The sequence below is a fragment of the Sebastes fasciatus genome, chromosome 9 (assembly GCF_043250625.1).
Source record: "Sebastes fasciatus isolate fSebFas1 chromosome 9, fSebFas1.pri, whole genome shotgun sequence".
NCBI classification, from domain to species: domain Eukaryota; kingdom Metazoa; phylum Chordata; class Actinopteri; order Perciformes; family Sebastidae; genus Sebastes; species Sebastes fasciatus.
The window spans coordinates 32,029,879-32,056,021 of record NC_133803.1 but is presented as its reverse complement, the minus strand read 5'-3'; the positions used below and the strand labels follow the sequence as shown (position 1 = coordinate 32,056,021).

The 26,143-nt window shown below is 41.8% G+C and overlaps 1 protein-coding gene across 3 annotated transcripts in view; it reads left to right on the top strand.

Moving 5' to 3' along the window:
* The window catches only part of gfra1a (gdnf family receptor alpha 1a), a 122,853-nt gene that overhangs the window by 16,806 nt on the left and 79,904 nt on the right, over positions 1-26,143 (top strand). For 2 of the 3 annotated variants that reach the window (XM_074647323.1, XM_074647322.1), the window contains exon 4: positions 9,108-9,263. The exons of the other annotated variant lie outside the window; for it this stretch is intronic. In XM_074647323.1, the coding sequence (XP_074503424.1) occupies positions 9,108-9,263 (156 nt within the window). The remainder of the gene's footprint in view (positions 1-9,107; positions 9,264-26,143) is intronic. 3 annotated transcript variants of the gene reach the window in all.

The following is a 26,143-nucleotide window of genomic DNA, read 5'->3' as shown; positions in this document are numbered from 1 at the left end:
TAATATTCATGTTTCTATGAAGTAAAACATGACACTGACACGCTGTTCTCTGGTGGACAGGCGGGTCTTACACACTTTGGCGTGATACCGGGTTGCATCTTTAGAGCCAAAGCACAACTGAGGTATGCTTGACTTAAAACAAATCTGGGAAATGGGTGACTCAAAATATTTTGGCATATTGCCACAAAGATTAAGGTGCATGATCGCACTGTTTGCAGATAAGAGGCCATTTCATTGTGTGAGCCAATTGAGAAAAGTGACACGGACTGTAATCGACAGTCTGGGCAGCAGCCAACAGTGACTTCAGGTAAATACAGCCGCTGTGGTTAAATGACAGGGTGGCGGTGGGTGAAAACGGATAAGGACATCACAGATTCCAGGGTTGCGACCTATGAATAAAGATGAGTTTATACAACTACCATTTCCAGTCTGGCCTGAGGACTGACCTCTTACAGTTGTTTGGCAGTTTTGAAGTGATAATATGGCGTTTGGGTTGGCAGCACTTATCTTAAACCACCGTTTGTTTGTACTTTAAAACTTTGCAGTAAACAGGGCAGAACTTTTAAATGTGTCTAAACCCTTTCTCCTCCGTGTCTTTCCCCGTCCTTACATGTCAAGGGCATCAGTAACTTACTTAAATGCAACTAGACAGGTTTTGAGCTATTTATCTCCAACTTGTGCATGTTTCAGATTTCCTATACACGGCTATGCAGTAATCACAAACTGTTCTCTGGCTTGTAATGAATTTATTTTTCCCCGTCGGTGTGTATTGGTGTCTGCTTGGCTTAAACTCTCTCCTTAAGCTCCGTCCTCCTCCCAGTTGGCTGCTACAGCAGCTCTCTGTATATCACCCACTCACCACTCATAAGCCCCAATACACCAAAGCTCAATATTGTGTCAAGACTTCAAACACATCTTGTCCTCTTCCCTCCTACAACTGAAGTCAACCTTGAAGCGCAGTTGCAGCGATGTGTGCGTGCGTTGCGAGTGTGAAAACATCTGTAAGTGCGTGGCCCGGCTGTCAAAGCCGAGGCAGCGCTTCAAATCCCCGTGTGCTGACACGCAGGGCTGAGAGGCTGTCAGCACCACTCAACCACTGGCTGCAGAGGAAGTCACTCTCATTATGAGCTGCCAATGTTTCGAGATAACCGCTATCTCTTTCCCCGCTCGTGTTCGTGTGTCTATGCCTGCATCTGTGTGTTTATGTGAGAGCGAGATAGAGTCAGGGAGGGAATGCAGAGGGAGGTAGAAACATAATTTATTGTGCTGTATCTGTTGGAGAGAGAGAGAGAGAGAGAGAGAGAGAGAGAGAGAGAGAGAGAGAGAGAGAGAGAGAGAGAGAGAGAGAGAGAGAGAGAGAGAGAGAGAGAGAGAGAGAGAGAGAGAGAGAGAGAGAGAATCCCGTCTGTTCTCTTAACTTTATTTTTCTGCCTTTATTTATCCAGAGTTGGTTGACTGAGCACACTTGCTCCTTTTTTGTGCTTCACGCTGATTCAGTCAGATGCATTTATAGCTGGGAGTTGCTCCGGATATAAACAGACCTACACTGTTTGGCACCAAGCAGATTTACTTTACAGAAGTTGTTGAAGGAGGGGGCGTTTCAGCCTTTAGCCCCGTGATGTACCAAATGTGATACACCGGATCGGGATTGGCTCTGATCCTGACCTTATTAAACAGATCAGGGATTGGCCAGACATGATCAGTCCTTCCAGACCTTAAAGGGTAACTTCGGTATTTTTCAACCTGGACCCTATTTCCCCATGTTTTTGTGTCTAAATGACTAATGGGGACAGCACTTTTTAAATTGGTCCTGTATGGAGGGAGAACGCTGTAACCAGCAGCTGCTAAACGAGCTGCGAGGGAAATTGCGCAGCGTGACGTCCACTAAAAGTGCTTATTTTTTACGCTGACAGGCTCATATGGTTATTATAAATTATAAATGTTTCACAACATTATGGAAGAACCCTGCAGAGAAATAAAACCTTTTACTTACCTTTCTCTTGATCCGCTCTGTTTGTTGTTGTGTACAAGTCCCGCTCAAGGAGAAGTCTCGTTGTGAAATCTGAATATCCGTATACTCTGGCTCAAATAAATAGGAATTCAAAGACCTCATCCACATTGTTGAAATCATCTAAATACTCAGCAACGACATTGAAAGTCTTTTAGATCACACTAAGCCCTTTCCACCATGGATGTATTCCACTGTTCTACCGTTGTCTTCCGGCAACACGTCACCTCGCCAGATTTCAGAACGAGACTTCTCCTTGAACGAGACTCTTTTCATAATGTCAGACATTTACAATAACAATCAGAGCCCGTCATGGCAGAAACAAGCCCTTTTAGTGGATGTAAATGACGGTGCCAGCTGAGCAGTTGCCGTCCACAGCGCTCTCCTTCAATCCTGGACCAATTTCAGAAAGTGTTGTTGCTATTAATCAGTTGGACACAAAAACATAGGAGAATAGGGTCAGGGTTGGAAAATACCAAAGTTACCTTTTAAGATTGTTAAATCCTACAAAGACTGATGGTTTACACCAACATACAGATGATTTACAGAAAGAGAAGAGCACACATTGAAGGCAGCAGGTACACTCTGATTATTAGAGATGTGCTTTCAGGCAAACTCCAAATCTTACTCTCAAGGGACAGTAACGTCTCAGTTAGAAAGTAGTTCTTGCTCACAGCACACCAGACTATTTTCCTATTTTCTCACCATTTTTGCCAAGTTGTAGTCATTATTATTTCTCCCATCACCACTTAAGTCTCAAGACAGCTCACTTCTAGGAAAAAGCAGCTGATGAAGTCACGAGTTTCCTGGTTTGGTGTTGTAGTCATGCACCTCACCGTGACATCACCAACGCACTTATAAACCCTTTTGCATCATTTTCCAGAAAGCTGCTCCCTCACCTTTGTTAGCTAAATGACTCAGTTCCCTGAAGACAATGTCATCTCATTTAAAAGAGATGCTTTGCCTTTGTCTGCATGTCAATCACAGAACGGATCTCAGTCTAATCTGACTCACAGAAACTTTAACTTAGATTGGATGTGTTTTTTCCAGACAGCCTTTAACGATGCTAGCAGTCTAAGAAATGTCTGTCTGTCGGTCCAACACTTCTGTCCAGATTGGAATATCTGCACAGATATTGCCACTGCTTTTGGTACAGACATTCCCCGTCTCCTGAGGATTAATTATGATGACTTTGGGGATCCCTTGACATTTTACTCTACAGCGCAACCGACAGTTTTTAGTGTTTTGGGTTATCTGTCCGCCCGGTCCGTTATTGTGAAAGCGATATCTCAGGAACGCCTTGAGTGAATTTCTTCCAATTTGGCAAAAACACCCCCCTGGACACAAGGGTGAACTGATTTGATCTTGATGGTGAAAGGTCACTGTGACCTCACATTTTGGGCCATAACTCAAGAATTCATGTTCACCGCCGCCTTGTCATGAAAGCTCAAATGCAGCTTAGTCTAAGTAGAGAAGAAGCCGGCGAAAGGGGGCAGCTAAGTTGTTTTCTACTTTTGAAGTTGTCTGTAGTACACTGACATGACAGGTTTCTGGTACGCATCCTTGTGCTGCATCCATCCATCCATCCATCATGCGAGTCCTCATCTGCAGTATGTCCTCTGCTTGCATTAGAAAGAGTAACTGTCCCAATAGATCTCATCGTTCCGTCCCGTCCCGTCCCCTTCACTGGAGTTTGTTTTGTTAAAGACTCCCAAATCCACTGCCGACATCACCGTCCCTGTGCCCTGTCTCCTATGAAGCCTAATCAATACGGCGCTGTGTTAGATTGGAAACTTGAGGCTGTGTCTACAAGAATCTATTGATTTCTCTCTCTTCCCCCTCACCCCCCCCAGTTCCCTCCTTCTTTTCCGCCCAAGCTCTTCCGTTCAGGCCGGGATCAAAAGCTTCATCCTTCAGCGAGGTCTGAGGTGTACGGTTCCAGACGGAGCTTTGCTCCCGTGTTCTGGGAGGAAGACGAGGCCTGCTGGGGATTCGTGTTTTCACTGACCTTGTCTCATCTCTGTACAGTTGATTTTTCGCACGACGTGTGCAGTAATGTGAACTACAGGCAGAGATACCCAGATATGCATGGGTGTGTTTTAGTTAAATATAGATGGATTGAAGTTGTTTTGGAGGAAAGGCGAGGCTTAAGGAAAATCCCTCCACATTGTGGAATACAGATTATTCTGATTCAGTGGTAGCTGTCAGCTTGCATTGTAAGATGTACTGTATTATGCAGCAAGGACTGAACCTAGTTCAGATTTAATCCAGATCCCGAAGGCAAGGTCAAGAGCACACCTCTACATCCCATGTGTCACTGACTGTACAACTCTTTATTTGGATATTTCCTCATTGCCTTTTAAAAATCCTCCGTCTCCATGCAGCTACATGTCAGCTGGCCACTTAATTCACTGCACTGTTTCAGAAATGACTGATCCAGCTGGGGGTCATTGGCAGAATAATTCTAACAGCAGCCATATCATCAGGTTGCCAGTCCAATCACTGGCTGGCGCGCCGTGGGCCAAGAAAATCATTTAGTTAAAGGCGACCAGATTTGAGTCCCTCTGAGAGGCCTTTGATTGGATGTGAAGTGGAGGGGTGATTCATCATAGTTAATAAATGCGGTTGACAGCTCAAATCAGCGGGAGGGAGAATGTGCCAGGTCTGACTCCCGCCGCTGCTTTATACTGCATGCAAATATGGACAATTAACTTTTCACATACACAGTTGTAGACACCTACGCAGACACTGTTATACACAAATACGTGTGCACATGCGGTCAGGAGAGACTCGCAGGAAAAGAATGAATATACATTAAAGACATAACAGTTGAATTCTCTTTCATGGGGTTTCCTTTTTTCATTTCTTTTATGCAGTGTAAACCTGGGCAGAATGAAACTGGTTATTTCTAATCTAGACATCGAAACAACCAAATCTAGCTCAGTAACGCTCCAAATGTACGCTACATTTTGGCGAGGAAAAACTGTCATGGCCATTTTCAAAAGGGTCACCTTGACCTCTGACCTCTAGATGTGCGAATGAAAATGGGTTCTATGGGTACCCACGAGTCTCCCCTTTACAGTCATGCCCACTTTATGATAATCACATGCAGTTTGGGGCAAGTCATAGTCAAGTCAGCACACTGACACACTGACAGCTGTTGTTGCCTGTTGGGCTGCAGTTTGCCATGTTATGATTGGAGCATATTGTTTTATGCTAAATGCAGTACCTGTGAGGGTTTCTGGGCAATATCTGTCATTGTTTTGTGTTGTTAATTGGTTTCCAGTAATAAATATGTACATACATTTGCATAAAGCTGATTAATTGGTGATTAATCATGATTAACTATGGACAATCATGTGATTAATCGCAATTAAATATTTGAATTGATTGACCGCCTTAGTAACTATTCTTTCTGTGACTATAATGCAACATTTAATTAAGACCTTTTTCACATTTAAATCTAGTCATTTAAACGTGCAGTGTGTAGGATCTGGCGGTATCTAGCGGAACTACGCAAAAACGTGAATGGCCCTCTCCAAAGCCAGTGTTTGGTTCCGTATGTAGATATAAACGGCTCATTCTATGGTTACGAAAACACAACGATTCTTATTTTCACTACTTATTATACTGTAATACTTTTGACCAAATTTTTCCCAGTTTTAACACGGATGTGTAGCCATCTTTTGACCTGAAAACCACCAAATCAATGCTTCCACTGCGTTAAAGTTCTGCCTCAGCCTGTTACATTTTACATGCTTAAATCTTTTGAATGCATTTAAACGTGGCAAATAACTACATCAGAATCGACAGTGAAGAGACCATTTGCTTCAGTACAGTGTAGTTAATTACGACGTGCTATAATCACGTTGTCTCGGCCGGCTGAGGCGTGACTGACCGCTGGCAGGTGCGCCAAAGCCGCGGCCTTGTGTTAAGCCGCCGCTCTAAGCCCTCAGCTGCACCCAGTCAACTCGCAGGATTAACTCGCCTCGGCTCCGGCCATCAGGGCTTTCGCTTGTGCCGTTGTGTCTTAATAGAATTTCATCCTTTACCAAAGGAAGCCGGGCCGGTCTGAGCTATACTGTTTCAGTCTGTTACAGAAGTGGATTTGTAAAGTTATGCTTCTTTCACTGCTTAAAATGGTTGAAATGTCTCAGACAGTTTCACTAGTTGACCTCTTTTGCCCAAGTCGCGTTGTCCCACAACAAGGACGGTATTAGCATAGAAGTAGTAGTTCTGCAATAGTTCTTTTTTCTTTGTCTTTATGAAGGAAGCGTATGTAGCAACACACTCTACAAGCCAAGGCTGTTAATTCAGCACATGTGGTGAGTTTACTCATGCAAGTGGTTAAAAAACTGTCCCAACAATGCGCTGCCATGTAGCGTGGTGTTTTTGTCACAACATCTGGTTATTTCTGATGCAACGCAAAACACTTAACTTGCAGAGTCGTAAAAGCTAAGGCCTTGATTTTATGACCATATGAAATAAATAAATAACTAAAAATAAATGTGTTATCAGGACTTAGTTTTATATACTTTTATATACTTATATACTATATGTCTTAGTTTATTGTGATTGCTTGGGCAACTAGCCTGCATTTCTTGATTATGTAGTGATGTGGTAGTTATTACGTGTGTCATTAACCCTCTGAGACCCGCAATCCCGACCAACTTTACTGTAGCACGTTCAGTTTTAGAGCTAGAGTGAAGGTATGGATATCATACTAGCTTATCGTGAAGGAGGCTTAATAACGCTCCAAACTTGCGCTAAATGTTTGGCATGGCCATTTTCAAAGGGGTCCATTGACCTCTGACCTCCAGATGTGTGAATGTAAATGGGTTCTATGGGTACCCACGAGTCTCCCCTTTACAGACATGCCCACTTTATGATAATCACATGCAGTTTGTTTGCATACAGTACAAATGTGTTATTGCCACCTATTCTAAAAATGCTGTGTTTGAATATTTCTGCATACTGGGGTCCCTAAACAGTCTCGAATTACAAAAATTGGGTTTCACTGTAAAGCTGAGACTCTTGTGGATCCAATGAGCCCAACTGTATTCATGTGTGATAATGGTAGTCCCCATAGGAGCCATTTCATTGTAGTGAGACCATTTTTTGAAACTTGACCTCACTGTATGAAATGACCTGTAGTGACCTCTAGGATAATCACAGCCTCATGAAACTCTACAGCCACAAACTAAAGACCTAGAGCATTCAGAGGATGGATGGTTTTCCTAGCTAGATTGACAATAAGGGGGTTTCTGAGCAGTTTACACAACAGAAGTGCTCGCCATCCAATCGCTGAAAAATGCAATTCTAGTAGAAATCTCCAAATGTCAAAAGTTTTTGAAACCAAATCACAGCATGGCTTTTTCTATAGTGTTCCTCAGGGTCTTGGTGTTTTAATGTGGTGTTTTGGAGGGTTTATTTATAATTTTTATCAATTCTCCAGAGGTAAACATTTTTTAAGATGTATCACGAAATATGTGTAACAAATCAACAATTTATGAGGCATAATAGAGAAATGGTTAATTAATGGTTATTTCTGATTTATGACTAGAACATCTTGACACACAGTGCTGAGCTGTATCTTAAATTAATCTTCAGGTTCCCAGCTTTCAGATGATGTACACCACTTCTATGTGACATCTACTGTTGACCTGCTATCTCCCCCTAAAGACCCCCTGTACCCCCCTAAAAAAGACAAAAACGGGTCTATTGTGGGTCTCAGAGGGTTAATACGTTTAGTCGGCTCTTGATGCATGAAAAGTTTATTTGCATAAGCTTGTGGTCATCAGCTTCTCCGCGGTCTGGCCAGCTTCCTTCTTCATGTGTTTTCAGGAAACTGTAAGCACCTCTTTTCCAGGGAATCTATTGCACTTTCTACAGAACTTTCTTGCTTCCTTAGTAGTACATTTTCTTTTCCTTCTCAGCACACTTTGAAGGTCCCTACTGGTCGATTGGAGTTTCCGCTCCGTCCCCCCGTGTTCATGTTTATCAGCAAGCCACAGTGCGTCTGATTAAAGCAGCATCTCTAACTAACAAACGCCTCTCTTTGGAGAATAATAGCTTTACCCCTTTTTTCTCTGCCTTCTCCCTTTGTGCCTCTTCTTTTGATCACAGCGCAGCAGCATCCCTGAAAAGCAAACACGACCTTTTTACACGCACGCAACCCGCAGCCGAGAGCGCACACGCACCCACACATGTGCGAGAACGCGAGCACCCGCTGGCACCGCAAAAAAAAAACACACGCATACATGCACAAACAGCATCCAGCTGAGCTCTTGTTCCGTGCCAGTCTTTGCTCTCAGAGATGTTAAATGAGGGCATTGATACATAAATTTGCATTTGTTTCATCCACAACCATCCACAAATCCTCCTAACTAAAAATCTATAACTGCGTGCCCCCAATTTGCCAGGCAGCTTCAGATGCTTCTATTCTGGGCTTGTTTTCATGTGAGGCTAGCGTGACTGTTCAATCGATTTGGTTGTGTGTACACTCTCTTCACACATAAGTGGGCTAAACAGCGATCTTTCACCACCGATTGTGCAGTTTGTCAATGGGTAATCTAGGTAAACACCACCCAAACTGTTCTGTTGTTGCGGCTGGGCTTCTCTGATGTGGAAAGATGCCAGTTGTGGAGCGATGATCCTGTGATTTCCTTGATTGACACTTATATACTTTATATATTTAATACAAGATCTTAGAGCTTCTTCTTCCAGTGTCTGCTGCAGATAAGAACTATACTCCCTCAGCGATGTTACAGGCTCCTCTTTCCTTCTTCTCTTCCTTGGCACACTAAACTGGTCTTATTCCTTTTTTGAACCTCAGGCCTCCTCACACACCTTGCCCCCATGTGCCCCTTGTGCTTTTTACCTTACCTGGAAGAACACCCAGAATGTGACTTCTGCCCGTCAGCTGAATGATCTGAATGCTCTCTTTCCGGTTCTTGTTTGACCTTTTCCCCCTTTTGACCTGTGAGTATCCCCTTTTTTTATCATTTGGAGTCTTGACCTCCCTGTGACCTTTGTGAACCCTGCTGACCCCACTGATGGCTGTTGGTTGGTGGTCCTGAATGAAGCGCATCTCTTGCAGAGGGTGGGGAACCTTGGAGCAGCTCCGCCACTTCGGCTCCAGGCAGGGGGGGCGCCCAGGGCAGAGAGTCCGCTCTGGGCCGAGGGAGCCCCTCCTCCACGGACCTTCAGGATCCCAGTAGAAACAGGAGAGCTCATCCCAATTGGGCCATACTGGGTAACGAAATAGAGCTGTGTCTGTGTGTGTTTGATCGTGCATGATTGTTTTCTTGAGCGAATACAGATTGCATGTCAGATTTCATCTGCAGCTGAACTTGTTCTTTGACTACACACCTGCAGCTGGTTTTCTTTAGTAGGAGCAAAAAGTTGCACAATTACTGGACACATATCACAAACAGCTGGTTGGTGATTTATCTACCATCTCAAGAGGTTGCAGATTTCAAAACAAACAACTGATGCTCGTCCCTGTTACTTCAGAGTGGCGTCTCAAACGTACTGTATCAGTACTCTGTCATAATGTATGTTTTTTGGCTTTCAGAGTAATTTATATCACATGTAGAAACCGCTGAATTTGAGCATGAGAACACACTCTGGTTTGCTGGTATGCTAATTTTGTTTTTGCAGGACTTTCCAAGCGTGAAAAAACATATATATATAAAATATCATCTGCCTGTTTATACCCACAAAAACACCCTTTTTGGTTGTTTTCTGTAGTTGGTGTTAGGGACGCACATTTTGGATTTTTTTCAGCTGATTCTGATAACTGATAATCACCTGCTTCTCATGGCCGATAAGACAACCAATAATTCCACATTTTTGTATTTTAAAAAGAAGTTCATAACCTGTAGTTTATACTTGAGGGTAAAGAAGGCTAAGATGTAGTGAGTAAAGATGGATGATTTAATATCCCGTACCTCTGATCTAACGTAATCTAACTGACATCACTATTGTTAACACAACAAAAACCAATCAGGCTCGTCAAATGTTCAGTTACTTTTAAATTTAATCAAAAAACTTGTATTGCAAATTGCAATCGTGTTGTCTTCCTCTGAAACTGTGACAAACATCCACACCGGTGACAACATGTTTGGCTCTTTAGTCAGCGTGCTGCGCTTCTTGTTGTTGTTCTTCTTCTCTGTGTTTATTCGGCCACCTACTGTCGATGGTGCTCGTTAAGTCGATGAAACCAATTTGGCTTTGTATTATCAGCCAATAAGTTATCAGCTATAATTTCATTATCGGAATAATACATATAATAATATACATTTCCCATTATTGGCTGATATATGTTTGAATGCATTTAACATAAATGTCAGTATCTGGGTGCTCTACAGTCGTAGCGTCGGCCCATTTGACCACGGAGATGAGAGCGACAGCCGGCTCGACCGCAACGTTACCGCGATACGATAACGTTTCCTGTCCGTGACAGAGTTAGCATGCAGCTTTAGGCGTGATGTCTAGCTCTGCTTTTCCTGTCAATGTGTGAAACGCAAAGTGTTTCCATCCTTTACTGGATGTGTAGTGTTTACCACGCTGGATTTAACATGTGAGGGTGCAGGTCGTATCCACGCTGACCCTTCGACGTTTTCTGCTTTCTAGTTTTAGCTCGCTGCGGTTTGTTTTGGTTGACGGATACGGAACAGATATGACGTCACGTTTCTCAGACTACAACAATAAAATGGCATTAAAAAATCTATTTCAAAATCTTTTTTTACCCACCCCTAGTTTATACCCAGAAAACCAACTTTTGGGGTTGTTTCCTGTAGTTGGTTTTGACGGCGTAGACCACATCTGAATCACATTCAGGTGGTCTTGTAGTTTATAGCAACATTTGAAATGAAGGTGTGATTGCTGGAGAGTTTAAGACATCTGCTCCATATGACACTCGTAATGTGAGCTCTCCTTGGATCTGTTGACACTGATTTTAGCCTCCTTGGTATCAGATGAAGCCAGTTATAGATTCCGGGTCCCTTCGGACCATCTGAGAGAGGTGTCGGACCGTTGGCCTGGCCGTCCGTCTGTCTGTCTGCCCAGTCAGCTGTGTCAGGGAGGGTTGACATGTCCTTCAGAAGAGTTTCTACAGCAGATGTGCTCTCTGTTGAAAACCCTGGAGAAGAGAGGAGGGGTGGACGTGGGTGGGGGTTGGTGGGGTTGAAGAAGCAGAGGATATGTCATATTTTGATATTCCCACTGTGCCATTTTGCTTTATGAATTTCCATTTTAGAGGGCAGTCGATGTCTGTGACTGCTACATTAGTTTTATGGCCAAAAACAGCTTATTGCAGGCCGTGATGGTGCAAGGGGAAATATTTCATTTTGCATCACAGCCTGATGAAAAGTTGTCTTTGTGAATGAATTTGGTCATTATTTAGCAATTCACCGCATTCTTTCAATTTTGGTGTACATATGAGCCTAGAGTGTGCACACACCACGCATGTGGCATACTAATAGATTATTCTGCTGGACTGCAAAGACCTGAACATTTTTCACTGTCAAATATACACACACACTCACACACAGAGACGTGCACCATGTTTGTGCATGCACAACAGAGCAAAGGAGCAAACACAGGAATGCACACTCGCTGGCAAACACACAGATTGTGTGCTGGGAGTCTTGCTGAAGGGGGGATTACATCAATAGGGTGGTGAGGTTGAATCATGCTGAACTGTGTGTTCTGACTAAAAGCTGAGGGGCAACACACACCGTCTCGCTGCTCTTTTCTCTCTCTCATTTCACTACCAGCGTTTCCATCCACCTGCTTTAATGCAGTTTTTTCAACTTATGCATTAAACACGTGAGTGGAAATATCAGAAATGATTTAAAAAAAAAAAAAAAAGAGTGAAAAGTACAGACGGTTTAAAAGTTTGTCCGAAGGTTAAGAGAATATACGATGAACGCTAATAGGATATTTAAATAAACAATGATGTGGTACCTGATTCTGCTTCACCTACTGGAGGCAAAGCACCCGGTGTGTTGCTGTGATTTACTGTTACCGGCTCCCACTGTGCAGAAAGACTGGAATAAATACAGAATTAAACAAGCAGCAGCATCGGATCACCTAGTGCTCTAGGATGCTGCATAACTGCATCATTGAGTTGGGCAGGTATCCCTTACATTAAAAAAGAATGTAAATAAAATAGCAAGATTGTAATCTTGTTGATGGAAACACACACTGATTCACATTTTATCTGACATTTTTCTCCCATATTTAGGGGTTGAAGGACTTGTTTTTGTGCTGATTTATTCTTATTTTTCTTCAGAAATGTTTGTGCAAATTCCCGTGAGTTGGTACATCGTAGACATGTGGTGACTGATTGGAAGTTGTGCGCAAATGTTGCTCAACAAATACGACCCTAATCGGCCTGATGGGGCCGCTATAATTAACGGTAAACATTGTGAATTTGGAAAAGTCATTACTCCAACACGGTAACGCCCGGGCCACACAGGACGCGTGAGCAGTGCGGCTCAGGTGCGGCACGGCTGCGTGTCAGTTGTGTCTCTTCTAGAGATTCGAGGTCTCGCCTATTTTCACCGCGTGCCGTGCGCGGTTCACAGCAAAGATAGTCAGTGAAAATGATCTTTTAACTGTTTATTGACATCATACCAGCAACATCAGTTTCAGTATATGTTTCTGTAGAATATGTCACAGACATGGAAAAAAATAAATTTAACTCAACACTGTTTCTGTTATTGTTTAAAAAATTCAGTCAATAACGGAAAATATTCGGTTAACACGATCTCTGGGTCTGTGTTGGCTTGAACCCCAGAATCTATGCTTACGGTATAATAATTAATTTATTATTTATTATTATAATTTGTTTGGATAAAAAAATATTTTTTCTGTCTGCTCTCTGCAAACGTTCTGTCTCTTTCTCGCTCTGTATCTGTCTCAGTTTGCAACCTTAGAAAACATCCTCTGAGCTGGGATCATAATCAAAATCAACTGTTTAGCCCAGTATGCTGACACGTGGTTTTTATCAAGCCACTGGTGCTTGAGAAGGGCAGCTGGTGTTTAGGATGATGTAAAGGTACGGTCCGTCACTGTGTAGTAGTGCTCTGCGACGGGAACTGAAGCTCCGTCCTCCTCTTCAGACACTTTTAGTTTGACAAAGTGCCTCAGAGAGGCGTTTATGCAAAGGTTGATGTGTGGCTCCGCCTGTCACGCCTAAATGTTCCTGCTACAGTCGCATTGTGGTGGTTTGTGCCGGTGTGGGTGTGTCTGTCTGTCTGTGTGTGTGTGTAGAAGAGAATGAGTGAGTATTTGTGTGTGTGTGTGTGTGTGTGTGTGTATCCTGAGGGATGCCGGCATTCAGATTAATTAAAAACTTCCATCCCTCTGTTCTCAGACAGGAATACGGATGCTGCCGAGGGCTTAACTGTAAATACTGTTTCTCCAAAATTGTCATTTAAAAAGATTGGTCGTCCCAGGTAGTAATTGTCGTTTATGGCGCCCCAGTGAGGATTTGAAGAAGAATAAATAAATGGACTTCATGAATTGCATTTTAAACACTTTCATGAGAAGCACTTGTTTCAAGTTAACAGTGAAACAGAAACTAAATAGACATCAAACTTCACCTCGTTCTTTTTATGGTAGTTAAAGTTTTCTAACTCTCTCAAATGACTTAAACAAATAAAACTGCTCCGGCCAGCCTGCCAAACTGTGAACTGATCTCCGATAAACAACTGGCACATTATCAAAGTCTTGACTTTTTAGTGGAGCATCTCCACAAAGACAAATAAAGCATACTTCATTTTAACTGACCAATTGCTCTTCCGTAAAACATCACAGATTACGATAGAAGAGGAAGTCAGACTGTCTTTAACCCTTTGAACTCTGCAATAGAAATGGTCTGTCAGTGCCTACATTGTCATTATGACATCACAAACGACAATGTTTGTCATTGTTTTGTGTTGTTAATTGATTTCCAATAATAAATATATACATACATTTGCTTAAAGCAGCATATTTGCCCACTCACATGCTGATAAGAGTATTAAATACTTGACAAATCTCCCTTTAAGGTACATTTTGAACAGATAAAAATATGTGCAATTAATCACGATTAAATATTCTATTCAATTGACAGCCCTATTTAATGGTGAAACCAATTAGAGTGAATAAAAATGGTTTTATTCTGTACAAGGAAATCCTTTTTCTTCTCTTTTTAAAGGCCTTGCGTTCCCAGAGTCTGTCATGTGGAGAACAGCTCCATGTCAGATTAAAAGCAGGCCTGCTGGAGAACGGCTTCACCCTGGGCTTCTTTTTTTTTCTTTTTGTTTTTTAAGGCAAGTTGAAATGCTTCCTTAAGCCAAGAAGTTCAACTTCTCAGTGAAAGGATGTGAAATGGTTTCTTTTGTGAGAAAGCAACAACATAAGAAGAGTCTGAGATTTGCACTTCCTCTGCAGCTGACAGTTCGAGACAACAGCCAGAATGAAAGTGAAAAAGGAATAGAAAGGTATTTTCACAGGAGTCACAAAGAATCAGTGTACAGCATGAAGTCTCTGCTTTTAATGATTCTGATACGTGAACGTTATCTTATAGTGTGTACACAACTACTGCTTTTTCACAGTGTCAGACGTGGGAAGTACATTTACTTAGTATTAGGCACAATTTTGAGGACTTTACTTGAGTTTAATTTGTCCATTTTTGAAGACTTCTGCTACATTTTAGATATGAATATTGTAGGTTTTACTCATCTACATTTATCTGACAGCTAGTTATTTAGTGTTTATTTGACAGATAATACATTTATATATATATATACTCAATTCAAACGCATAATAGAGTGGTGCAGGAACGAGTCCTAAAACCCAGAAATGAGTCAGCATTGTAGCACGTCCGGTTCCCTCGTCTCAACCATCCATTTTTGAAAGGGTTTTTATCAGGGCTGTCAAAGTTAACACGATAATGACGCGTAAACTCAAATTTGTAGGTTGTCATGGCCTCAGTTTTAAAGCTAGAGTGAAGATACTGGCATCATATGAACTAAAAAACCTAATGAATTTATTGGTACCAACCATGTCATACTAGCTCGTCATGAAGGAGGTTAAACAACGCTCCAAAGTTATGCTAAATTTTGGGGAGGAAAAACTGTCGTGGCCATTTTCAAAGGGGTCCCTTGACCTCTGACTCCAGATATGTGAATGTAAATGGGTTCTATGGGTACCCACGAGTATCCCCTTTACAGACATGCCCACTTTATGATAATCACATGCAGTTTGGGGCAAGTCATAGTCAAGTCAGCACACTGACACACTGACAGCTGTTGTTGCCTGTTGGGCTGCAGTTTGCCATGTTATGATTGGAGCATATTGTTTTATGCTAAATGCAGAACCTGTGAGGGTTTCTGGACAATATCTATCATTGTTTTGTGTTGTTAATTGATTTCCAATAATAAATATATACATACATTTGCATAAAGTGTCATATTTGCCCACTCCGATTAATCGCGATTAAATATGTTAATTGATTGACAGCCCTAATTGTTATAGATTTTAAGCAGCCCGGTTGCACAAACGGCATATGAATGACACGATAATGCGCAAGGGAAAATCATGTAATTCGAGCATCCTTCTTACTTTGTCATTTTCAGGCCATGTAGTCTGTACTGACTTCGATGTAAAGACGTAGAATAAAAGGGTAGAAAAACTGCTGATGGTGGGAGGAAGGGGAGGTGGTTGGGTCCAACAAACACAGGAGTTTAGACCAGGATGCCGCTGTTTTGTTTTGTAAGTTATATTAGTTACGTTTGTGACGTGTATTATTTAGTTTACGTAATCTAAGCCTAACCTTGATGTTTTTCCTAAACCTGACTAAGTGGTATTGTTGCCTAAACCTAACTGCAGCTGTTATTGTAGTTTTGTCGCATGGCGTAAAAATGACACCAGAAAAGCCTAAAATGTGTCCCCATGAAACGCAGAATGTCCGTGTAATGTCGTGCTATTTATACGCCCTCCCACGAGATCTAATTGGTTCTCTTTATACATCCATGAATTCAATCCGTTCTGCACAACGGGATTGGTTGATGCCTTTATTCGCGGTGCGAAAACTACGAAAAATCAACCCTGTTCCGAAAGAAATTACGCCAGGTAATATTCCCGTTCTGTGTGAAAGTGATCATGATAAAAACAACGTATTAATCGCACAAAGAGCCGCCCAAGGTGTGTAAAGGCCTCGATTGCCGTGGCTCCTCTCTATTCTCTCTACCACCCAGAACACGCTGTCATCATCTCGTAGCCTCGTCAGCTCAGGAGATTTGGCCACCGGCCCGCTGTCTTTTGGATGAAGCGTTATTAAATGAGGAAGACCGAAATCTCCTCCCGAAACCAAATGAGTCAGGACTGTCTGAAAGAGAGAGCTTATTATAAATCAGCATTTCTTAGTCAGAGGAGCTTACGCATGGGCCACGCCCTGAGCGTTTATCCTCTCTTTTCCATTCTCATGAACTTTGCACAATTCTCACAGCCGTAATATAAAATACTGATGATTAATTAGAACCAGGGCTTTAAGGTAAATCTATTATTTAGCTCTGTAGCAGTGTTAAATGTTTTAAAAATTGCATTCTTAGAGGAAACCTATTGCTCCTCAAATATAAAGTAATCTGCATAAAATAAGCAGGAAGGGGAACGAGGGGAGAGATGCGGCGGTGGAGAAGATGAAATAACAGCGCATACAGTTTGTTAAACAGCTGCTGGAACGTAAAGGTCAGTGAGCATCATTCAGACGGTGACAGTCACACCAGAATATTCATCTTCCTGGTCACTAGTCACGGGTCATAAAGCACACAAAGCATCTGACTATGTTGATGTAGTTAGTACATAATTCATGAGAGAGACATATCATGTTTCCACTGACGAGGTGCTATAAGTGCACATCTGACTGCTGGTTGAAATCCATATAACGATGTGTATTTTTGTATCATGCGATGGTGATGCAAACTATGTTTTATTCAGAGCGTTTTCACTGCCTTCTATCTGTGACAAGCTATCATCATATACTATCATATACCCCCAGCCCGATCTCACCAAGTAGTGTATGAATGACAGTAATTTAGCCTGCAATAACAACGCCTTTGTTGCTTCTGGCATGTCATGTGTACGCCATGTAGTCTGTATTGACTGCAATGTCAACAACGCATCCGTGTGAATGTGCTCCGCTCAGAGCTGGTGACGTAGAATAAAAAGAGAGAAAGACTGCTGATGGTGGGAGGGCGGAGAGGTGAATGGGTCCAACAAACACAGGGCTTTCAACCAGGAGACCGCTGTTCGTGTCCCAAAGTGTTGAGTTACTTTGTTTACGTACAGGTTTTAATTAGTTTCTGTACTTATTTAAGCCCAACCATGATGGTTTTGTTACCTAAACACAACCGCGACCATTTCACGGTAACGACGTGACATTAACTGACACACGAAAAGCCTAAAATGCATTCTCATGACACGCGGAATGCTCTTATAGAAACCATTTTCAAAGGGGTCCCTTGACCTCTGACCTCCAGATATGTGGATGTAAATGGGTTCTATGGGTACCCACGAGTCTCCCCTTTACAGACATGCCCACTTTATGATGATCACATGCAGTTTGGGGCAAGTCATAGTCAAGTCAGCACACTGACACACTGACAGCTGTTGTTGCCTGTTGGGCTGCAGTTTGCCATGTTATGATTTGAGCATATTGTTTTATGCTAAATGCAGTACCTGTGAGGGTTTCTGGACAATATCTGTCATTGTTCTGTGTTGTTAATTGATTTACAATAATAAATATATACATACATTTGCATAAAGCAGCATATTTGCCCACTCCCATGTTGATAAAAGTATTAAATACTTGACAAATCTCCCTTTAAGGTACACTTTGAACAAATAAAAAATGTGCAATTAATTTGCGATTTATCACAATTAAATATTTTAATGGATTGACAGCCCTATTTTATTTACAACAAAATCACAAATTTGCCTCAAAGGGCTTTAAAATCTTTTTCTGTACAACAAATATTATTGCATTCCGATCTTTACTTGTACCTGAGCACCTGACCATTTTGATTAAAGTCAAGGAAGCCGAGCTGAAGATCAATAAGACTAACGAACTGTTGGAAGAATTCATATTTAAAGAGGTTAAGAAAAAACAACAAACCCAGAAACGTCTTTGGGCAAATTTAGAAAAAAACCCCGGCAGGGTCAATAACATGACATTATAACGTTTATTTACTCAAAGACACTTCAGCTCCTCCGCTCGCTCTTCATCTCTTCCTCCTGCTTTACTTGTTGAAGCAGAGCGGCACAAGTCACTGAGCGTGGCGAGGACCCCGCAGGACACCGTGGCAGCCGACTAACCAGGCGGGAGCGAGATACCCACCGCTAACCCCCACAGGTTACTGGAGTCGAGCCACAAACACCTCGCTAAAAGATCACACTGACGGTTCGTCCGTTTGCATTCAAATTCACCCCGACGCACATGGACATGCGTGCTAAAAGAAGCGATAATGAACGAGAGGGAGCGTTCCAGGAGAGCTGGAAATAACACACAGAAGGAGTATTATGGGAATCGGAGCTGGCATGACCATGCCACCTTAAGGGGATGGAGAGCGATGTGTGCGTCGGTGCTGCTATTATTCATAGATTGAGACGGACGTGGTGTGAGTGGTTTTTAAGGTCAAAGAAAACAGTAAACAGTGAAGCCGGCTGACCCGGGGTCAGATCACTTGAGGCGGTCGGACAGGACGACTCGCTGAGTGGAATTAGTTTTTCGGAATAAAAAAGATGACCCTGCTGGTTTGTTATGATAGAGATGGAGATAAAGAAAGAGCCAAACAGAGACAGTGATGGGAAGGAAAGAGGCAGAGACAGATGCCTGCTGTCCCTGCCATGTCTCTCTTTGTGTCCATCATGTGAGCGCTGTGCTGCTGTGGTACTTCATCCATTATTCACAGCTTCGCATTGACTGAGAGCAGGGGACTTATCACCATCCAGCCAGAGGGAGGGAGAGGTGAAAGGGACGTAATGTGCAGTTGGACTAGCGAGAGGGCTGCATGGCCAAAAGCGCTAATGTGCATCATGGGCGTGTGTGTGTGTGTGTGTGTGTGTGTGTGTGCAGGTGTTTATGTGTGTGTGAGCATGCAGTCGGCCGGGTTGTGCGTGCTGCAGAGAGCCAGGTGTCCTGATGTGTGATTCACAATACTCTGCTGTCGTGCCTGTGGAGCATATCCGTTTAAATCACCGATGTTGACACACACACACTCACTCGTACTCCCAGCAAAGTGCTGCCTCGGCTCCATTCTGTGGACTGAAAAATGAGGGGCACTTCCTTCCCACTGCTCCCAGTATGCAGCGATAGTGGAAAGCCTGCGGTAGCTCAGACCCCGGCGGGCAGTTTGACGTGGCACCGCAGAGCTGTTTTGACTCGGCGCATTGCACTCGTCAGGACGAGCTGGAGGACTTGGCAAAGAAGTGAGAACTTTTGGCGGGAAGTGGGGATGTGATGGGGAGGACATTTTCCCACCGGTTAATAAAGTCGTGACAACACCGGTGTTACCGATTACACCGGATATTTTACAAGAAAAGATGGCGCTTATTATGCGTCTGGCCTCTCCGGCCGAGCGTGGTTAACGTGGTTGACGTTGTAAATGGAAACAAATAAAAAGACTCAACGAAACTAGTTCATTAGGTTTAGTAAAAAAACTAATGTCAATCAATTCAAGTATTTAATCGCATGATTGTCCATATTTAATCTTGATTAATCGCAAATTAATCACACATTTTATCTGTTCAAAATCTACCTTAAAGGGAAATCTGTCAAGTATTTAATACTCTTATCAACATGGGAGTGAGTAAATATGCTGCTTTATGCAAATGTATGTTTATATGTATTATTGGAAATCAATTAACAACACAAAACAATGACAGATATTGTCCAGAAACCCTCACAGGTACTGCATTTAGCATAAAACAATATGCTCAAATCATAACATGGCAAACTGCAGCCCAACAGACAACAACAGCTGTCAGTGTGTCAGTGTGCTGACTTGACTATGACTTGACCCTAAACTGCATGTGATTATCATAAAGTGGGCATGTCTGTAAAGGGGAGACTCGTGGGTACCCATAGAACCCATTTACATTCACTGATCTGGAGGTCAGAGGTCAAGGGACCCCTTTGAAAATGGCCATGGGAGTTTTTCCTCACCAAAATTTGGGGTAACTTTGGAGCGTTGTTTAACCTCCTTCACTACAAGCTAGTATGACATTGTTGGTACCAATGGATTCTTAGGTTTTCTAGTTTCATATGATACCAGTATCTTCACTCTGAAACTGAGCCCACTACAAAGATCGAATAGTGGCTGGGCCAGACGGCGGCCTACCGGCTTTTTAAGAGATTTTTCTTAAGTAAACACGTTATTACCACGTTAAGACGTCAGCAGAGATGAAAGTCATTTCACTGAAACACGTAGCCTTTAAATCATAATATTGTGAGCAACTAAACATGAAAATAGACTTTTTTCTCAATTTCACCCAAATTACATAACAACAAACAAAACCTTTACTCTTCAGGGAGACAATTAAAGCGACCCATCCCTAATGGTAGTGCACCCAAACAGAGATCTTTGACTTTTGCTTCCACACTGTAATTGTTTTAATGAGACAATGTGTTCCTAATTTAAGGCTCGGACCATACATCAACAGACCTTCTTTCTCTATGTGTGAGTGTTATTAATATTACTCGGTAGCCTGTTTTAAAAAATGAGGAAATTGATAGTACAAAACAAAGATTTCAGCTCAGATGTCCCAATTATAGACCTCTCTAGTCCACAGTGTATATATACTGTATGCTAATTGTACACTGTTTTGGAAGTTCACTTGTAGCTGTCTCACCATAACACACAATTTGTTGCAGCCATGAACAGTTCCTCTATGTCATTGCAATTGTAGGACAACGATGTCCATCAACCAAGCACATAGGGTCTATAATGAGGTTTTAATTTGGTCACTTTTCCAGCACACTACATACTCAAACCTGTTTTGAATTTAGCCTGTAGTATGGAATCGGGAGATATCCAAAGTCAAGTCTGAGGTCATTTTGAGAGATGTTCATGTCAAGTCCTTGAGGGCAGGTCCCAGTAAAGTTATTTAATAGTGAAATTAAAGGGCGGGTCCATTATTTGGGGATTTCTTTAAGGTTTTTACATCATTCTGTATCTTCCAAGTGGTGTTCCTGATTCAAATCCCAACATTCACATTTTGGTCAAAGTATGTTTTAGCATCAAAAAGCTATTTTCCCTTCAAGTCCTTCTAAAACCTTTCTTCCCACATGGTGACCTGACGTAGGTTTCTGCATGATGACGCTGCTATATGTACAGTATATATACATCCTTATAGTCAGTGTATAAATACAGTAACTTAGATGGCGGTCGGCGTGCTCCCAGTTTGGAGAAGCAGAGTACTGGCAGGAAGCTAAGCAACGTCCTGCTGTGGACGCCACGTTAGTTCAGATCAGAAAGTCACACAATAACACAAACTAACTAACCGATGGATGCAGCGGTAGACCAGCAACTCCCCTGTTCTGAGAGGGAAAATTACTGTTTTTGTGAATGGAGTCTGGTGGCTTTGAAGAGAGCAATATAACGGCTTCAGTTCCCCGTCAGAAAGGGCTGTCTGATGGCGAGGTAAAGTGGTGAAAATATTCTAAATACAGCGTACACTTAAACTGATATTGATTTTTTTTTTTAAAGCTGTTATATCGCCCTCTTCAAAGCCACCAGACTACATTCACAAAACCAGTGAGTATACATACAGTACAACCCCAATTCAAAACATCTGAACTAACCCTTTCAGTTATTTCCAAAGCTAGCATTGTTAACATTGACTCAGCTAGTGCTAGCATTCACATTATCCATAACGTTATTGATTAGCTTACTGTCGTAACCTATGTCACTGCTTTTTGCTAATGGCTGAGTGGACGTTTCCATTTGGTCTAGTGCTGATCATTGAAACGACTCAGCATTTTTAACTTCTTCATTTTGTTACTTATATTTTTTACAAAGCTCAGACCAAATGTTGTCAGTGCACAAGCCTAATAATTAAATATGAAAGGACTACCTGTCACTATCCTTCTGGGATTTTAAAACATAACTCTTGAATGTTTTTGTCTTTCTTAAGATGTCTCAAGACCCCCTACTAAATGTTTGTGTGTCAAACTCTGCTACTTACTTTGGAAAGGGGGTTGGAATATGGATGTGTTTTTAAGAGCAGTAGCAGCAGTTGAATGCAAATTTCATCACTAACTTCCGGCCTTCGTGTCAGCCGGAACAGAAACAGTGAAGTTTGTATATCAGCAACAAACACACGGTGGGCTTTTTGGTGCAGCTTTGCTTCAGAAAACAACAGAAGGTTCCAGGACTTAAGAGCTGTTCTGAGTTTCAAAAACAGCAACGATATAACCGTAAAATTACCAGTCAAGTGTTTTTACTTATCGAGAAACACATGACGGCAGCAGGACTCTCGTGCCAGATTGCTGTTTGGCAGATTGAGCTTCGTGAGCGGGGGGGAATATGGAGGAGTAATGATTTAAATATTGGACATTTGGTCCCACAATGTGGTCGTTCAGCTGCAGGACACTTGAAATGATGCTGCATATGGTGTTTAGAGTCATTTTCTGGTTTGGTTTGGAACTCCGGCTGTATATTGACATGTGAATGTCATAACGGAGTGTGCTTTAGTTGGCTCTATGTAGTCTGTGTGGTCCTGTAGTGCAAATCAAATCCAGGTTTTTATGGTGTCAGATCTGAGCCTGTTGAGACTCGGGGCATTTTGAAACCAGTAGTTGATTTTCATTGGCCAAGTTTGTAATTTGTGGCAATGTTGAGGCTTCAACGGTGAGATTTTAACAGAACCACATTACATCAACAAACGCCACCTTGGAGCACACATTTCCTTCAGTGGTCAGAGATACGTGTGGGAAAGAACTTCACTTTCATTCTTTGCTTTAGTTCTCATTTAACATGTTTCCCCATTTTCTTAATGAGGTTTTGGATGAAAGATTACGTTTCTACAAAACATTAAATAACTTTGGAACTGTTTATGATGGAGACACACTTTAACTTGTGTCTGAAACATGAGATCCTCAGCTTGTGAGTCTGTGTGAGTCAGCGTGGTAAAATGTGGTCCTCGTGACACCCACTGTGGCGGGAACTAGTGCAGAGGCAGCTTTGAGTACTTTGCCAGGTGTTTATATATTCTGTGGACAGCGAATGAGCCATTGGCCCCCTTCATTTTACGCCCCTGGCCCAATTGGACGGTATCCAATAAATGGCTGTAACTCAATGAGGAAAAGGTGTATTTGCATGAAACTTTACAGAGAGCTCCAAAACAGTTAAATACATCTTTTCAAATTGAAAAATAAAAAAAAATAATTTTGTTGATGATGGAGTTACGCGCCGATGACAGCGTTGGCCAGAAACATTATGTTTTTCGCGATATCTCAGGAACGACAGGAGGGAATATCATCAAATTTGGTAAAAACATCCACTTGGAATCAAAGATGAACTGATACGATTTTGGTGGTCAAAGGTCACTACGACCTTACGTTAGTCCCATTCTTGTGAAAGCGATATCTCAGGAACACCTCGAGTGAATTTCTTCATATTTGCCACAAACACCCACTTGAATGAACTGATTAGGTTTTTTAAATTTTTGGGCAGAACTCAAGAATGTATATGCTAATTATGACAATTTTACACAAATGTCTAACAGGATAAAATGATGTGGTGATGAACTTTAACTTGACTGGTTGACAGAGGCATATAAATACCGAGAGGTGGTAATTCTAGTTTGTTTTTTTAATGTCAAATATGGTATGCTCGCACAAAGGTAATGCATGAAAGTGACTTTCCACAGCACAAGAAAGAAAGTGTAGGTTACCCTGAATCATCTGATGTATAACGCTTTATACTGACTGAAAGAATAAGCTCAGAATTGGCCAAAATATAAAACTATGTCCAGTCGTTTTCTTTGTCTATGTGACTTCAGAGGGTTAATTTTTTTAACAGTTTAGAAATGGGAAACTTTGACAAGATATGTGTTTTTGTCATAATTTTGTGATTAACCCCCAATGTGAAGGGCTCCCTGTAGTTTGAGTCACTAATTTAATATACCTGGAAAAGTCAGTAAGCGCCCCTCTACCTGGTTTTACATGACAGACAGGAAAAACAAAGATACTGGCTCGTTTACTTATTCAGATGACGGCAGAATACGGATTTGTTTGTGTAGGTGTGTGTGTGTGTACATGCCAGACACTTAAGCTTACAGCTGTGTTAATGAGTGTGTATGTGTGTTTGCGTGTGTCAGGGTGTGTATATATACTCGACTTTGCGTCTCTGCCAGTGACTTGTCTTGGAATTGCCCTACAGTGTATTTCACGTGAAATACAAGTTTTAGAGTTTTAGAGAGTTAAAGTCAGAGTTGGATTTGCAGCTTTTGTGTGTATGGGGGGGTATATAGAAAGAGAGGGAGAGTGTGTGTGTGTGTGTGTGTGTTACAGCGAGAAAGAGACAGACAGAGCGAGCCAGCGAGCGTAGGCTGTGTGCTTAAACTTGAGAGATTTACATGCAAAGCGCTGGTGCTCCTGCATCTTAACTTGGGGAAGTGAAGGTTGAAATGTACTCAGTGCAAATGCGCTTACGACTGGCGAGGAAACCAATTTCGTTTACAAGTGGGAACTCAAAGTAATGTATTCCTACACTCAACCACACTCCATCTTAAGATGTTTGACTTGTTTTCCTGACTAGAGATTTACACCCCGGAATAACCAGGCCACGATATGATAAGTTAATTCATCCGCGGCTGTTTGGCTGATGCACTTTCAGACAGAATTAGCCGCCTGTGTGCACACTTATACCGATGAATTAAACAGTGGAGTCACTCCGCGATGCCTCTGCTGATAAAACTAGGAGCTTTTTTTTTTTTTTTCTAGAAGTTTAACCACTTTAGTTTGAAATGTGTCAGTGGTCCTCAGCGTGTGAAGTGCTCCTGTCCTCGGGGTTGTAGTGGAGTTATGGAGATAAGAGGAGTGGGAAGTGCTCCTGCAGTGAGTAAATGAATGTGAAAGTATATATTAACGCACCAGTTCATTTGTTGGACAAGAGCAAATTTGATCCCAATGCAGTCTGAGGTCATTTTTGCAATTTGGCTTCACTCTCACGAGGGAGCAGAACTCTTTAATATTATAACTTTAGAGCCCCTTAAACGTTTCAGATTAAGGCAAAATGGTAGAACAAGTGGATTTGAAAGTTAAAAAGAAGAAAGTGGGATATAAATGTGGCCTATATGCTCTCCGGCCAGCTCTGACATTATTGTATTAAATAGTTTAATGACTGAAATTTAGAGCAATTGAAGATGCCTGCTGCCTAATATTGCAAATTAAAGGAGTAAGAGGCATTAAATTCATATATTCTAGGGAGTGTGAGTTGATATTTGAGTGTGTGGATAGATTATAGTATGATGAAAAGATCTTTAAGTGCAATCAATTTCATATATATCTCTTCATTTTCACCATTACAAAGGCGATTTAGGGCCATTGTAGGTAAAAAGAATAATAATTACAGAGCCAGGGAAAGGAGGTAATATTCTGAAAAAAAACTCAAGATTAAAGTCATACATTTATGAGAAAAAAAACTCAGATATTCTCTGCGATTAAAGTTTCAAATTTCAGATAATCCTATGGAATATCCAAAGTTTTTGTCGTGCATTTATGTTTTTATAATCTTGCAAATTTGTGATTTTATTTCTTGTAAATTTACGACTTTAATCTTAGTTATTTCTCATTATATTACCCCCTCCCCCTGGCTTCGTAATCATTTGTTTTTACCTCCAATGGCCCTAATACGGCGTCGTAGGTCTGCTGCCATATCTGCTGCTATAAACATATTGAAAGTTTGCCTTCTGCATCTTTGGAAGTTGTGTTTGTTGTAAATGGCATCTACACCCACTGAGCAAAGACACATCCAAAAGCCGTCCACTGAGGAGCCAGAATGAAAGTTTTTGCGACGTCTTTTTTAAATGTCTTTTTTTTTTTTTTTTTTACGATTATTTTTGGGCATTTTCAAG